The sequence below is a fragment of the Pogona vitticeps genome, chromosome 4, assembly GCF_051106095.1.
Source record: "Pogona vitticeps strain Pit_001003342236 chromosome 4, PviZW2.1, whole genome shotgun sequence".
NCBI lineage: Eukaryota > Metazoa > Chordata > Lepidosauria > Squamata > Agamidae > Pogona > Pogona vitticeps.
In genome coordinates this window covers 7,566,728-7,582,392 of record NC_135786.1, presented here as the reverse complement: position 1 = coordinate 7,582,392, position 15,665 = coordinate 7,566,728, and the positions used below count along the sequence as shown (strand labels likewise).

Here is a 15,665-nt window from a genome sequence, read left to right as displayed (position 1 = left end):
AAACCTAAACCTTCCCAGGGTGACATGGAGACAACGATGGATGTCCGGTGGCCGTGGAATGTAATGCGTACGGAGATGAGGGATTGATGACGCTTTCCGAGTAAAAGGAGCATGCTGAAGAGAGGAATTCAGTCTGCCCCATGTCTGTCATACATCCTTTGCCCTTTGTCCAAAAAACTGAGAGGTAAAAGTAAAGGTTCCCCTTGACATTTAGTCCAGTCATGTCCAACTCTAGGAGGAGGTGCTCATCCCCATTTCCAAGCCATAGAGCCAGTGTTTTGTCCAAAGACAGTTTCTGTTGTCACGTGGCCAGCGCGACTTAGGCACAGAACGCTGTTACCTTCTCACCGTGGTGGTACCTATTTATCTACTCACATTTTTACATGCTTTTGAACGGCTAGGTTGGCAGGAGCTGGGACAAGCGACGGGAGGTCCCTCCGTCACATGGATTTGATCTTATGACTGCTGGTCTTCTGACCTTGCAGCACTGAGGCTTCTGTGGTTTAACCCGCAGCGCCACCACATCCCATAAAACTGAGAACTGTGGTCTAAAAGAGCCATCCAAATGACCCTGGCACGTTTGAGGGGGCCCCCCACAGATTCTCCTGTTCATGTTTCATCCTGGTTTGCACACGGCCAAAAGCTTTCCTTTTTTCTTTTTCTTTTTTCTTTTTTGGACAGGGGGCCGTAGAACCTTAGAAGAGGTCCCAAAACAGCCATGGCCAAAAAGAAGGTTGAGAAAAAGTAACTGGCCTAAAAAGTAACTTCTCTAAGCTTGGCTGAAAAAAAAAGAAAAGCCGTTCCATGTGGGGTGACAGACGGGATCTCCCCTTTAGTCCTAAAAAAAGAGAAAAGACAAAGAAAAGAAAGCTATGAAAAGCAGACACTGGGCCTGGTGCTTTTGTTTCATCTGTGGTTGATGTAGCTCCAAATTTTCTTTTCTTTTCTTTCCTTTTTTTGCAAACAAAAACAGCCAAGAAATGTGTTCCTCCAGACCAAGCGCTGATGTGATGGTCAGCAAACAACTCTGTGGGACAACTGCAATTAAAGAAAACGAATCCCATGGCAAGCAGGCAGAGGAGGACCTACCCAATATTCTCCCATTTGCAGGAGAATGACCGAAGAGGACCAGCATGGCTGTCTGGAGAGTCAGGGTGGGGTAGAATGCTGGGACAGATCCAGGGAAGTCCAAGTTTGGATTTCCATAGAGCATCCAATGGATTGATGGTTGTTGTGGGTTTTTCGGGCTTCTTCGCCGTGTTCTGAAAGTGGTTCTTCCTAACGTTTCGCCAGTCTCTGTGGCTGGCATCTTCAGCACACAATACACACATACGTACTATTTACATCCTTAGTCTCACCTGTTCCACAGGGTTCTTGTGAGGATAAAATGTGCAGGGGGGAAATCATGGAAGAAATACTGCCCTCACTTCCTTAGAGCGAGGGTGGGATAAAAATGAAATAAACAATAAAATGGGGGGTTGGGAGGCTTTCTAGAAGGTCCCAGATTCAATCTATGGCACCTTCAATTAAAGGATTTGGGTAGCGGGACTCTGCTTCAGACTGTGGACAACCATTGTCTGGAGATGGAGCTCAGCCCTCTTCATCCCATACATGAAGTCTACCTGTTTCTGAAGAGAGGAGATCATTTTTTCAAGTCCTTTCACCACAGCTGCAAGATCCTCTTCTGAAGAGTAGTGCTGAGGTGGCTCTTCCATGCTGCAATAATAATATATATATATTTTTAAAAAGAATATTTTTTTAAAGAGGAGAGAAGCAGGGGTTGATTTGTGAAAGTCCTTCCAGCTGAGTGGTCTGCCTTGCTTGGAAGGAGCGCAGAAATGCACAGGTGACGTTCTAATTTCAGACACCCGCCACAGGAGGATCTGGACATTTTCTCCCCCCAGGGAACTTAAGGATGTACAATTTGTACAGCTGGATGGTCTCAAATGCAAGACGAAAAGAGCAAAAATAGAAGGCAAACATCTGCCTCCACAGCAAATGCTTTGCAGGCAGTTTTGCTGACGGAGAATTACTGGAGGAAGGTGTGGCCACTTTTTTTATTTGAAAACAAGAGGAAGAGCATGACTGGGCAAGGCACCTTGGCACTCTAGGCTTGGCATCTGAGGGCTTCTCCTCAGGGTAGCTGAAGCCAGAAGATCTTTTCCTCCGGAATTGTTGCGAGAGAGCCCTGAACTGCCCTCTTGTCCTGCAGTCTGGAAAAAAGAGAGAAAAGAGGTCATTTGAGGACAGAAATGCACACCCCAATGTTGATCATCTCAGCATCCCATGTTCTGTCTTTCCCAAATGTTTGGGAGATGTACAGGAAACATAGGACTTTCTAAACTAGCAATAATGATAATTAAGCTGGCTGGATAGCTCAGCGGTTTACGGAGAAAAGCTTTGCAGAGCCAGAGTTCAATTTCCCCCACTGTGCCTCCTGGGAGAAGAGCCAGCCTGGGTGGCCTTGGGCCAGCTGCACAGTCCCAAGATACCCCAGAAGAAGGGAATGGTGAACCATTTCTCTGCCTAGAAAACCCTGGAAAGGGTCACCATAAGTCAGAATTGACTTCACGGCACACACTCAATAACAATAATTATGTGCCATTGATTCCGATGCTCTGGGACTGTGCAGCTTGCCCAAGGCTCCCCAGGCTAGCTGTCCCCCCAGAAGACACAGATGGGAATTGAACCTCTAATCAGAGTTCCAACCCACTGAGCTATACAGATACCTTTCTTACTAGCTTCTGCTGAAAAATCCATGATTCCATGCTGTATCCTCAGACTGAGCACCCAACAGCATGCATTTACCAAACCACATTTAACTTGTTTTGTAGCAAATTATGTTCAATAGCTTAAGGCCGCTCTCATCTATATGCTGACTTTTATTGTGTCTCTCCTGTAGGACTGTTCATCCACCCAGCTTTTATTACACACATACCAAAAAACAAAACAAAACAAAACAAAAACAAAAACAACCACTCAAGGTGGGTCTTGATTTTTTGGGGTCTTGGGTTGAGTCAGGTGAGTTCCATCTTGAAGCAGCTGAAATCTGACCAAGAACGAGAGGATCCTGCCATATGGCTTGAAGGAGCACAAGGTTTTGATGGCAACATGAACCTTTAAAAAATCATAGTTACTAGCGAGAGGGTAGAAAACGCAGTTTGTTTGGCTTTTATTTTTCATTTGCCATTGGGAGTTTTAAAAAAAGAATCATTTTACTGAAAACTGTCTAAGACAATACCCAATTTGAAGCCATACCCTCTGGCTCCAGCAGAGGGAGGGTGAGTGATGGTCCAGCTCTCACTGCTGTTTCTGCTGCAACGGAGGGTGTGGATCAGACAGCAGAAAAGGCACGTGTCCGATCACACCAGAAAGGGAGAAATCTCTCTTAAAACAACCTGTCTGTATGGGAACTGCTCCAGCCTGACCCCCCCAAATGTAGTAGCCCTGCCGTTAGACCAAAAAAGGTCCAGCTTGGGAACAGACTGGGGTAAGGATGGAGTGCAATTCGCCCGTCATGGGACTGCTGTGAAAGAGAGCGCGTAGAACCACTCCACAAACGGTCCCAAGTGTGTCGGTTTTCCTGTGTGTTCACACCTAGAGTGCCATCCCGTCTCTATCTGATCAGTTCAGTTCACACTGGCCGGCAGCAGCTATCCAGGGTTTAAGGTATGGTTTTTTCCCCCAATCCTACTTGCAGAGGACAAGAAATGACTTGGGGACCTTCTACCTGGAAACCAGATGCCCAACACCAAGCTACAGCTCCTCCTCAGTGACACCTTCATCATTCTGAGTACCTTCGCAGCAGTCCTGCCACATGCGTAGATCCACTTGTGGGATTTCGTCACAGCTCACCATGCCCTGCGGGTACGGTGCCACCCGAAACACATCCTTCTGGAGTTGCTGGATGTGGTCGCTGTTGTCGCAGATAATACGGGCAAGCGATGCCTGCTTTATCTGGGTAAGCTGGGCTGGGGTGAACATTCCTGGATTCTCATACCAAAACCTGATGAGTCACAGCAAACAACAACATCAACAACCAGCCTAGTAGCAACAGACAAAGCATGCAGGACAGGTGCAATGTTTTGTATTGCCTCTGTTCATTATCTAGAAGCATTTCTTAGTTGCATTTCTCCCCAGCAGGGCTTCAAAAGCGAGGCACAATAGAGTACAGCAGAACCCCCCATCCGTGGGATCAATATCCGCTGATTCACTTATCTGCTGCCTGAAAATATTACTGTATTTGCCGGCATATAAGATGACTGGGCGTATAAGACGACCCCTCAACATTTCCACTCAAAATATAGAGTTTGTTATATACTCGCCGTATAAGACTACCTCCTCTTCCACACACCTTCCACACACCAAATAAAAGGTGCTATTCATTGTCACCATTGTATGGCCACAGCGTGACTGCAGCGCCTCCGGCCTGCCCCTGTATCTCCCTGTGACCGGCACTAGTGCGCAAGTGCGCATGTGTGAGCTCTGCGTAGACAAGGGGCGGGGCAGAGCGCCACTGCTTCCCGCCAAGCAGAACGGGCCAGTCATGTCAAAAAGGCTGGCACCCCTATCTGATGTTCGCTGTGGCCGCATTGGATACCGTGCGATACTGAATGGTATGTAGAATGAGGTGGGCAGGCATCGGGAGGCTACTATGGGCACCGGGCGAGGATCGGAAGGCCACTATGGGAAGCTATTTCTATCCCAACTGCAGTGCACCAGGCATATAAGACACCCCCCTCACCTGGAGGCATGTTTTTAGGGCAAAAAAGTAGTCTTATACGCCAGCAAATACAGTAAATAGAAACCCAGAGTGTATTTACCAGAGATAACCACTAGAGGGAGGAAGAGACCATGTTATGTACAGCATTTGCTATTTCCACGATTTTCTGCATCCGCGGGGGGTGGGTGGGCATGGAACCAATCCCCCGCGGAGACTGTGATCCCACGGTAGATTAATTTTTTTCTTTACAGCTGATTACAAACAATTTAAAAATGCAGCACTGAGCATGGTTTGCGCCTGTCTGTGAGCTGCCAAAAGATGAGCCCAGAAGCCCCAGAAGGAAGGGTGGCCCCCTGATAGTGTCCCCCCTAATTGAAGGAAAAGCTTTTTGGGATGGAACCTGGCCTCGGGTTGCAATTCTGGGTTACCTGTCTCCATCCCGGAGCCTTCTGAACTGGGTCACCAAGAGGCAGAGGAGAGTCGGCCCCACTCGGGTTCCGGGGATGAGGTCTTCCACCATCAGGGCTGGAAACAGGTCGATATTTTTTGTAATTCCATACAAACTGCGCGAGAGGGTAAAAACAGGTCAACCGGGTGGGGTGGAATCAGCCAAGGTTAGTCTCCGGGGGAGTATGTCAGTGGGACGGTTTTGAACTGTCCTATAGAGATGGGCACAAACCTCAGTTTGGAAGTTTGGGCTGGTTCGTACGCATGGCACTACAGGTGCCATGTGTTCCCTTCCCCCGCCTCCCCAGCCAAGCATGTTCCTCTCCTCCTCCTCCTCTTCAGTAGTTTGGCCAGTCCCTGGAAGAAGCACTGGTTCGCTTGTCTTGCCTCCTCATCTGAATGGGCGATCAGCCAAGGAGGTGGGGCACAAACTATTTGTACCCATCTCTCCACCACAGAAGACACTAGTTCTGTGGTGGGTGCAAGGCAACCGAAACATAAAATCCAGACATTCAAATTCCCAGGATTCTTTGGGGAGGCGTCTTCTTAAAAAATACAGTTGCTCCCTGTAATTCATTGGGTTTTTTTGTATATAATACTGTATTTGCTGGTGTATAAGATGACTGGGTGTATAAGACGACCCCCCAACATTTCCACTCAAAATATAGAGTTTGTTATATACTCGCTGTATAAGACTACTTCCTCTTCCGCAGACCTTCCACACACCAAATAAATGGTGCTATTCATTGTCACCATTGTACAGCTGCAGCATGACCGCAGCGCCTCCGGCCCACCCCTGCATCTCCCTGTGACCGGCACTAATGTGCAAGTGCGCATGTGTGAGCTCTGTGTAGACAAGGGGCGGGCCAGAGTGCCACTACTTCCCACCGAGCGGAACGGGCCGGTCACGTTGAAAAGGCTGCCACCCCTGTCTCGCTGCTGATGCTCACTGCGGCCGCGCTGGATACCGCGCAATACTGGACGGCATGTAGAATGAGGTGGGCAGGCATCGGGGGGCTACTATGGGCACCGGGTGAGCATTGGAAGGCCACTGTGGGCAGCTATGTCTATCCCAACCGAAGTGCACCCGGCGTATAAGACGACCCCCCCACTTGGAGGCATGTTTCTCAGGGCAAAAAAGTAGTCTTATACGCCAGCAAATACAGTAGTTCTAAAAGCCATTGTTACACAGTCTGAATGATGATGACATTTAGCCTTAGTTTAGTTTACTAACTTTTTTTCAGGGGTTCTTTTCCTTTTGACCAACTGAGGGCCATTTACAAACAATTAATACAACACATTCTTTTCCCGGTCTTCACTAAAAAAAATGCTTAGCAATAGCAAATTTAATATTTCCAAGTTCCTGGCAAAACTTACATGGTACTTCTATTCCAACACCACTCATAGCATAGTAGTGGGCAGTTTTGAATTCTCCACCAAACTAGCTGTGCTGGAATAGATGGGTCTACCTCAGTGTAAATCTCCCCAGCCACTAAATTTACTCTAAGTGGCAGGAAAAAAATCAAGTGTGATCCAGGTATCTGCCCTTTAGCTTCCTCCAATAAAGAGCTAAGGGAAATTTACAATCAGAAAAACTGTGTGAAATGAAACTTTGGAGATATTTGACAGTACAAATCCCACGTTCCCTGTACCATTGACTGGCTGGGACTTCTGGGAAATGAAGTCCAACATTTCTTGAGGGTCAAAGGTTTCCTACTCCTGGTGTTTGTGTATACATGGGGAAAGGCTGGTAAAAACAGCAACACTGTTCAGTACTAGAATTTGCCGGAAACACCCAGATAGTGCTAACGTTGGAAATGCAGGAGTTCACAACGAGAGTCCTCATGCACAGCGTCATAGGACAGTCTGAAAATTCAGGAAGCCAGAACGGTCTTCTGCAAAATTAACGGCTCTTAATTGCTCACTCTGAATCAAAGCTCTTTTAAATGCTTTGCATTACAAGAGAATGTGCAACGATACACTATTCCTTAGAAAATTCATTTCTCTCCCGGCTACTGGGAGGACCGCAGCTAAATTCAGAGGAAAATATGAAGGGGATGGTCATGAAGTCATAGTCCCGGTGAATAAGAAAGTCTTGGAATTTTGATCCTGTGAGCCCTGGTTCCACTACACCACTACCTATGATGGTCTAAAATGTAATATCTTCTAATTAGGGTTTTCAGATCTCAAGCTTTGGTCCTGAGACTGACATGTTGGGGTCCATTCCTTGAGTGTCAACTTTTCAACCTAGAATCCCATAGAATGGGATAACCTTAAAATTTTGTGGTCATCCCCATAGGTTTAAGGCATGGCATTTAGAAGCACCCGTGCCTTTTCATTGTCTCTCATTACCTTGCATGCTTTAGAGCTGCTAAAGAGGCTATTGTTAACCACTGGAACTCATACGTGGGTCCTCAGTGGTTGGTAAAAACCACAGATTTTCAGCATTGCTTCTCTGTCTGTTGTAGACATAGTGCATACATGCATGCATGCATGCATGCATACGCACATGCGCACACACACACACACACACACACACACACACACACACACACACACACGCACCACGTGTGGGGGAACCTGAAGTTTGCAAACCTCTGTTGCCATCGTACCTCCTGAGTTTTTCCCGGATTTCCAGATTTTTAATTTCATTCTTGAGGTCTTCGAACTCCTGGGCAGACGTGAGGTTGCAGAAGACCCGGAAATCATTATATGGGGGGATGCCATGATCGCGCCCCCTCTGGATGTTGATGGCTGCCAGGTCCAGGGAGACGGAGTGCGCCATCGAGAACAGCTTCTCCGTGAGCTCCATGTTCAAGAGTTCGGACGGGACCCGCATTTTCCCGGGGACCCCGAAGAGTCCACGGAGAAGAGGGTCGATGCCTCCCTCCTGGAGGATCCGGAAGGGCGAGAAGAAGGCCTTGTGAAGAGGGACGTGGCCCTGCGGGATGGGCTGAAAGGTTTCGTTGAGCCGGTAGAGGAGGGGGTTGATCAAGGTGTGCCCAAAGCGGAACGCGGCCGTGGCAAAAGCATTCAGGATTCCAGGATGAGTGTCGGGATCATAGCCGTTGTACTCCCCTAAGAGTTTCATTCCCGCATCCCCGAGGATCTTGGGCAGCCAGTGGGAGTAGGTGATGTGCTGCATTTGGGCTCCGACGATCTTGCGAGCCTCGTGGTAGACGGTGTCCCCGTCCCAGTCCGGATTCAGGGCCAGGAGCTTGGCAGCCACGCGGTTGTGTTCACGGAACCACACGGTGTGCATGGCGGTCAGGCCCAGCTGTTCGTTGGCGCGGTGGTCGCCGGCCAAGAAGCACGGCACTGGGCTCTCGCTCTCGTCCCTCATGCATTCCGTGGGAGGCCCCACGGCGAAGGGAAGGAGGGGCTTCCCAGAGCTCACCACCACCTCACCTCGCTTGAGAAGCCCTCTCTGGTCGCTTAGGTCCCTCAGTTCCAGGGATTCATGTTCGGCGCTGCCATAGACGTTGGAAGCATCGATGAAAGAGGTGAGGTGGTTGATTTGCTCCCGGGCATAGACAGAGTTCATCAACAGGGAGGTCATGCCGCTGCCACAGACGGGGCTGGACCGGACAAAGAACATACAACGCCCATTCTTGACCCGGGGGTCGTTTTCCGGGATCATGACGGAGAAACAAGGAGGGTCATTGGTACACACCTGGCTGCAAGAGGCCCCATCTGAGAAACGCGCCATGCTGATGGCGGCCACCGTCTGGTCGAGGTCGTGGTCCAAAAACTGACCCCATTGCATCAGCATGTGCGTGAACCGGTCGTCGGGGGTCACCGTCTCGGTGCCAATCATGGCCGTCGAGACCAACCGTGGCAGTGGAAGCGGGAGCTCCCTGGAGTCTTCCACCAGCGAGAAGCCCCTTGGAAGGTTGAAGCCATTCTGGTAGGCCGGCTTGAGCAGGCGTTGAAACGCCGTGAGGGATGCCCCCCACATTGGGTGCTGGAGGTTGTTGCAGGAGCCGTCGTGGGTTCGGTACTTCTGGTGGAAGCAAATATTGGAGCAGTTGGGCGCACGGCGATGGGTGGAACAGCCAGAGAGGTTGGCAATCATGTTCAAGTAATGAGGGGAGACTAGGTCATTGTAGCGGTAACCTGCGAGACAACTCCCAAAGTATTAGCCACTGGATTAGAGCAGAGAATAAGCATTTGGAACAAAATAAATTGCATAAATTGGATCAGGGCATTGATAGTTAGGAGGTCCATGACCTTTTAAATTCTCTTTAGTTCCTAGATCTTCTTCCCTCTGTTAGCCCACCATGTTTTATGGGGCTCATAACTTTCCCATTACGAATTTCCATTTCTTAGGAGGTCCAATTCTAGGAGAAAATACAGTGGTGCCTCACATAGCGATCACTCTGTTTAGCAATGAAAAATCGCTTTGCGCCGTATTTTTTGCTATCGCAAAAGTGATCGCTTTGCGATGTTCCCTATGGGGGAATTTCGCTTTGCGATGATTGGTTCCCTGCTTTGGGCACAGATCATTGCAAAGTGATGATTTTTTAACAGCTGATCGGCGGCTTCAAAATGGCCGCTGGGTAAACAAAATGGCCACCCGCTGTTTTCTGGGACGGATTCCTCGCTGCACGGGCAGCGAAAATGGCTGCACTATGGAGGATCTTCGCTGAACGGTGAGTTTTAAGCCCATAGGAATGCATTAATCAGGTTTTAATGCGTTTCTATGGGCTTTTTTTATTTCGCATTGCGACGTTTTTGTTCTGCAGTGATTTTTGTGGAACGAATTAACGTCGCAATGCGAGGCACCACTGTATATGAATTTTTGCAAACAAGCCCACAAACCGGATAATAAATGCTGCTATGATTAGTTTGCTCATTTAATTGAGTTAAAATTTCAGACATAATTAATCATAGAGGCAACCAGGGGGCAAACCCACAGAGACATACTGTAGTTCTGCCGCTTGACAGCACAGTTTCTATCAAACGGTCTCTGCTTACCCGAGGCCTCCAGCAGAAGGAATCAATTATTGATAACTTATAGATGTCATCAGTTACAATTACATCCTGCTTTTTCATCTCAAGGCCCTTCATGTGGCTTCTTTCTGCCCACTTTTGGAATTCACAACCGCTCTTTGAGGTAAGTAGGCTGCGAGTGTCTGACGGACTCTAGCTGATCCACTGACTCTCATGGTTCAATAGAGACCAGAAACTGGAACTCCCTGGTCCCAGGTCAAGACTCTTACCACTATACCACACTACCCCTCTGCCTGCCAGCGACTCACGGCTGCTACTTTATACCTGTCCCATTCATGTCCACCACCAGCCCCTGCTGCACGTGTTCCTGAATGAGCTGTAAGGTCCTTTCAAAGATCTCTCCAGCGCGGGCCGTCTCGATTGTATACGGGTCTCGGGGGTAACGGAAAAGGGCCAGCAATTCATTCGGAGTTTTCGGCCGCCTGTTTGGGGAAGACAGAACAGTGAGGTGGTCAGTGGCGTGAAAGTTTTCCCAACAGCGAATTTTCTGCAACATTTCTAACAACATTGAGCTCCTGAGTGGCTGGGGATGGGATTGAATGGAGCCACATCATGGCCTCCCTCCTAGGTGGTGGGATTCAGCTGACCTTGGAAGGGCGAAGAGAAGCCGTTTGCACCAAGGGGAGCATTTTCACCAGTGGAAGCTGATTCGTTAAGGTAAATTAGGTCATCGCCCCCTGGCCATGTGGAAAAGAAGGGATGATAGATACCAGGGTTGTGCAATTCAGGTTTTTTTATTTAGAATTCTGGGAGTCTGAACTCACAAATGCACCTGGCAACACCTTCATTTCACTCACCTGGAGAAAGGCTGGAAATCTCTTTCTAGGCCTTAGTATTTCTTGCTGCAATGCTTCCTGGGAATGGTAGTTTGTTGCCTTCTACGCTCTCTAGGGGGGCTGCTCTGGAAGAACCGCCATCCCGGGAATCATTGCAGCAGCAGGAGGCACTGGGGCAGAAAATAAGGCCTAGAAGAGGCCTCAGTCTTTCTCTGGGTGAGTGAAATGAAGGTGTCTGCAGGTGTGGGTTGGAACTCTCAGAGTTCTGATTGGGGAATTATGGGATTTGGAATCTAAAAAAGGGAAGGGAAGGAAAACAATTGCACATCCCTATTATCCTTCCTCTCCAGTAGCACATAAGAGAGAAAGCAGAACCGTCTCCGCTGGAATTAATTAAATCCCACCTGCTATGGATTTTGGCTCCATTTATTGACAACCCTGCCTTGCCAGCCTGCTGCGCATCAGTAGCTGGCAGCTTCTCCACTTGATGCCAGTATGAATCCATGTCCCTCCCAGTCTTACTTGCTAAACAATGTGGTGCGTGTCGAATTGATGGCCTGGTCAACACTGCTGATGGCTTCCCGGAGCGAGGTGGCTACAAAGGTGTCGCCACTTCTGCCGACATGGGTCGCTTTGTGGCATTCATGAGAAAACAGCACGAAGAAACAAACAAACAAACAAACAAATCCAGTTATTAAAGGAATTTAGCTGCAGTCCACCTTGGAACACAACCTATTTTATCCTCTAAAAAAAAAACCCAAAAACATTATGAATGAGTTCTGAGCACATAAGTTTTCCGGCATCCTCTAAGAGAAAAAGAGTGGAACTCAGTAAGAGTGACACAGGCCGCGCTTTTTCCCCACAGGTTTGTGATCTGGTTGATGATGGCTGATGATTTTGTTGCTCAGACTGGGCCACATACTTTTAATGCCATTTTGAAAAATGTGTTTTATTATTTTCTGCTTTACAGAGAAGTCTCAAGGGGTGCATTCAGGTACCGGATCGGGCTGAAGATTTAGAACTAGGCATTCTTCAGTCTCCAGAGACTATGGTCGCGTGCTCTCTATGGAGGTCTTGGAACAGCATCTAGTGTGGCTGAGAAGGCCTATGCGAGAGTGACCATCCCTTCCACACTGAAGACAAATACAATCTGTCCCCTGTCCAGCTCCCTGATTTTGCTGCTTTCGGGACTGCCTCTTTGCCTCGGCCTGCTGGACAAGAGGCCCTTCAAATTGGGAGAGGCTGTGATGCACCGCCTGCCTCCAGGCTGAACACTCAGAGGTCAAGGTTTCCCATCTGTTGAGATCCATTCCTAAGGCCTTCAGATCCCACTTACAGATCTCCTTGTATCGTAGCTGTGGTCTCCCTGTGGGGTGATTTCCCTGCACTCATTCTCCATACAGGAGATCTTTTGGAATCCGACCATCAGCCATTCTCATGACATGCCCAAGCCAATGTAGACGGCGCTGTTTCAGTAATGTATACATGCTAAAAATTCCAGCTCGATCTAGGACTACTCTATTTGGAACTTTGTCCTGCCCGGTGGTGCCAAAAGTGCGTCGGAGGCTGGGCTGAAGACACAGCGTATGAAAAAAATAAATAAAGAGAGCTAGGCCAGATGTACAGTAGGACCAATGTATCCACAGGATCAGTACCTAGTACACTTCTGGTTATCCACTGCCTGAACTGTTTTTTTAAAATTACACATTTCCAAGTTGTATTACCAGACCTGGCCAATAGAGGGAACCAATGACTATACTATATATATAGGGTTTGCGTATCTGCCCTTTTTGGCATCTGCAATGCGGGGGCTTGAAACCAATCCCCCATTGATACTATGGTCCTACTGTATTTCTTGCCAGCTTCCCACACCAAATATATGACACGTAGCTGAGGTCCATTCAGTCTGTTCAGAAGTAAGCGGTTCCATAGAAAAGACAGACTCCCGTTGCTTCCATATGCCACCATAAGTGCAGTGGTGCAAATCTCCGTGGCTAATGGCCACTAGTTAACAAGCTTTGCTTGTATTCATCACATGACCCGTGTCAGTGAGGAACAGAAGGGGCAGCTGTTGAACAAAGTGGCCATTCACCACTGAAATGTATGCCTTTGTTCTTATGGCTATAAATGATAGGATTTTGGCCAGAACATTTCATGTTTAATTGTCTTTCGGTAACCTCTTATTTTCAATCATGGACTGGAGATTAGAAGAAGCTTGGGGGACAGATAGGGAACCCCTTGCGGGCTGTATCCAGTTTAATGCCTAGACGTTTTTAGAATACAGAATGAATCTTCTCTTATAATTTTTTTTTCCTCAAGTGCAAAACTAAACTCTTACGAACTGTGTTAAAGATCTAGAAAACATAAATGGTAGAACTGGGCAACAGGGCTGTTGAAAGTCCTTGACCTCTGGCAAATCTGTTGCCACGGCGGGAAAAAGACCAATTAGATATGAAATCACACCGAGGTTTATCTTACCAAGGACGGTTAGCTGCATAGTGCTAGAAGTGAATCCGAAGGTATTCCTGGCTACACATTCATACTTCCCTTGATCCGCCATTCCCAGATCTCGGACAGAGAGGGTCCCTTCTGGGCTAATATGGAACTTCCCGCTCTCTGTGATCTGAATTCCTTCCTGCGAAATGAAGACAGAATTTAGTATCTTGTGCAGAAGTCTCTTTTTGTTTGGATATGTAATGGTAGAATGAACCATGCCCTCTTCCGTATATATTTAAGTATTTATTTAAAGAATTTTCCCTGCCTTTCTCCTTAAAAGGGCTCAAGGTATGGTGTTGCAGTTTGGAAAAGCTACTTTTTAAGACGGCCTCTTAAAAAGGCCTGCTGCAGCATCCTCACTGGTTTTTCTACTCTTGTTTCCATTGAATTTCTAAATCCTAGAAAGAGCAACACTGTACAAAGACCCAACCCTTACATACCAGGGACAGGCAATTGTGAACAAGATCTGAGGACCATTGCAGTTCATCGGTGTGTCCATCAGATGGCAGTAAAGGCACTGTAAAATTCCTAAATTTGTAAGGGAAAAATCACCACTAGCGAAACACTAAACATCAGTGGTTCTCAGCCTTAGGTCCCCAGCTGTTCTTGGACTACAAATCCCAAAATTCCTGGCCAGCACAGTTTAGTGGTCAAGGCTTTTGGGAGTTACAGTCCAAGAACCTCTGGGGACCCAAGGTTGGGAACCACAGCTATATCTCATTGGATGCTTGCTTTTTTATTTTATGTTTTCTTGCAGGTTTTCTTTGAATCTTGGGACAGAGGGCTGGATCTGGATCAAGGAGGCCAGCCCAACCTGGAATCTCTGGGTGGACCTCCTGGAGACAGATTATAGCAGTTTGTTCACCTGTCCTTCATCTTGGAGGTGGCGTGGTTAAGGCACTGCTGTCTGTAGATCACAATCCCTCTACCCTTACTAGTGCTTGAGAAATGTGCAAGATCCAGGATGAAAGTGCAGATCAAGATGAGTATGTTTGTGTGTGTGCCAAGGATTACGATGCTTCTCCGAAACAAATCCCAGCTGGCTTCCTAGGTGTTGCTGTCCCCGTGGCCAGCTTTGAGGTCTGCTGTTTGGAGGCGCTCTTGAAAAAAGCTTCTGAAAGGACCTCTCTATGAACGGACTGGCTGGAGTGGGGAGAGGGGATCCTTTGGACACCTCGTTCCCCGAGCCACAAAAGGCCAAAAGGTCAATAGCAGCTTTGCTCTGCAACAAAGCACGCTCCTGCTTCGTGTCAGGTGTGGAAAAGGTTTTCAGGGCTTCTAGAAAGTTTGGGCACATCAAAAGAAGGCCAGATTTTCTGGAAAAGACAATAATGCTCAGAAAGGTGGAAAGCAGCAGGAGAAGAGGAAGGTCCGGTAGGAGATTGGCTCACTCCCTAAAGGAAGCCACAAGCGTGAGTCTGCAAGAGCTGAGCAGGGAGGCTGAAGATAGGGACAGTTTGGAGATCGATCATTCGTAGGGTGGCCATACATCGGCGGCAACTTGAGGGCACACAACAACAACAACAGAAAGTGTTTGCATTCTGAGTTAGGTGGGGAAAATTCTATAGTGGAGGATCAACAATTAAAAGTATTGCAGCAGGTGTCCTTCCTTGTTCTCATCCATCCATTCACCAGTCCGCCCACCCCCATTTATACCTGACCTGTCCTTCACAGTAAACATCATAGGTAACTTCCCCTCGGTTTTATTCTCCTGCAACAGACCCATGAGAGAGGTCTGTCTGAAAGGGACAGAGGAAGGCCGGCTGGATCCAGGTCCCCCAGCAAACTTCATTGGGGATTTGAAACCCTGTCCCGGGCCAATGCTCCAACTGCTGCCCTAGGACAGTGCCGATACAGAAAGCAGCCCGTGCCATCACAAAGGTGGAGTCCGAGGGAAAAGGCAGCCTCCGTCCATCAGGCGTAGAGGCCCACACCCCTGGGTGTGAAGCATGCATCGGGTCGGCGAGAAAGACTCAGACCTTGGACCACGTGATGGTAGGCGGTGGATCTCCTTGGGCAGCACAGGGCATCTCAATGTCTTGTCCGGTCTTTGCAACCGTATCTTGGGGAGAGCGAAGGAACACGGGTATCACTGTTTGGAGTCAAGCAAAAGAGAAAAGGAGAAGCATCAGAGCCTTAGGACATAGGAAGCAGCCCTTAGGCTGGGCAAAAATTAACCCTGGGCTGCGAATTCCGGCTGGATCTCCGGG

At 48.2% G+C, this 15,665-nt stretch overlaps 1 protein-coding gene across 1 annotated transcript in view; it reads right to left on the bottom strand.

Moving 5' to 3' along the window:
* Positions 1 to 15,665, bottom strand: part of LOC110087847 (peroxidasin homolog) — a 56,511-nt gene that overhangs the window by 3,655 nt on the left and 37,191 nt on the right. The window contains exons 13-21 of the mRNA XM_020809777.3: positions 15,435 to 15,547; positions 13,438 to 13,594; positions 11,482 to 11,590; positions 10,448 to 10,605; positions 7,783 to 9,286; positions 5,152 to 5,286; positions 3,798 to 4,006; positions 2,099 to 2,213; positions 1,623 to 1,716 (exon numbers count right to left, since the gene is read on the bottom strand). Coding sequence (XP_020665436.3) covers positions 1,623 to 1,716; positions 2,099 to 2,213; positions 3,798 to 4,006; positions 5,152 to 5,286; positions 7,783 to 9,286; positions 10,448 to 10,605; positions 11,482 to 11,590; positions 13,438 to 13,594; positions 15,435 to 15,547 — 2,594 coding nt within the window. The remainder of the gene's footprint in view (positions 1 to 1,622; positions 1,717 to 2,098; positions 2,214 to 3,797; positions 4,007 to 5,151; positions 5,287 to 7,782; positions 9,287 to 10,447; positions 10,606 to 11,481; positions 11,591 to 13,437; positions 13,595 to 15,434; positions 15,548 to 15,665) is intronic.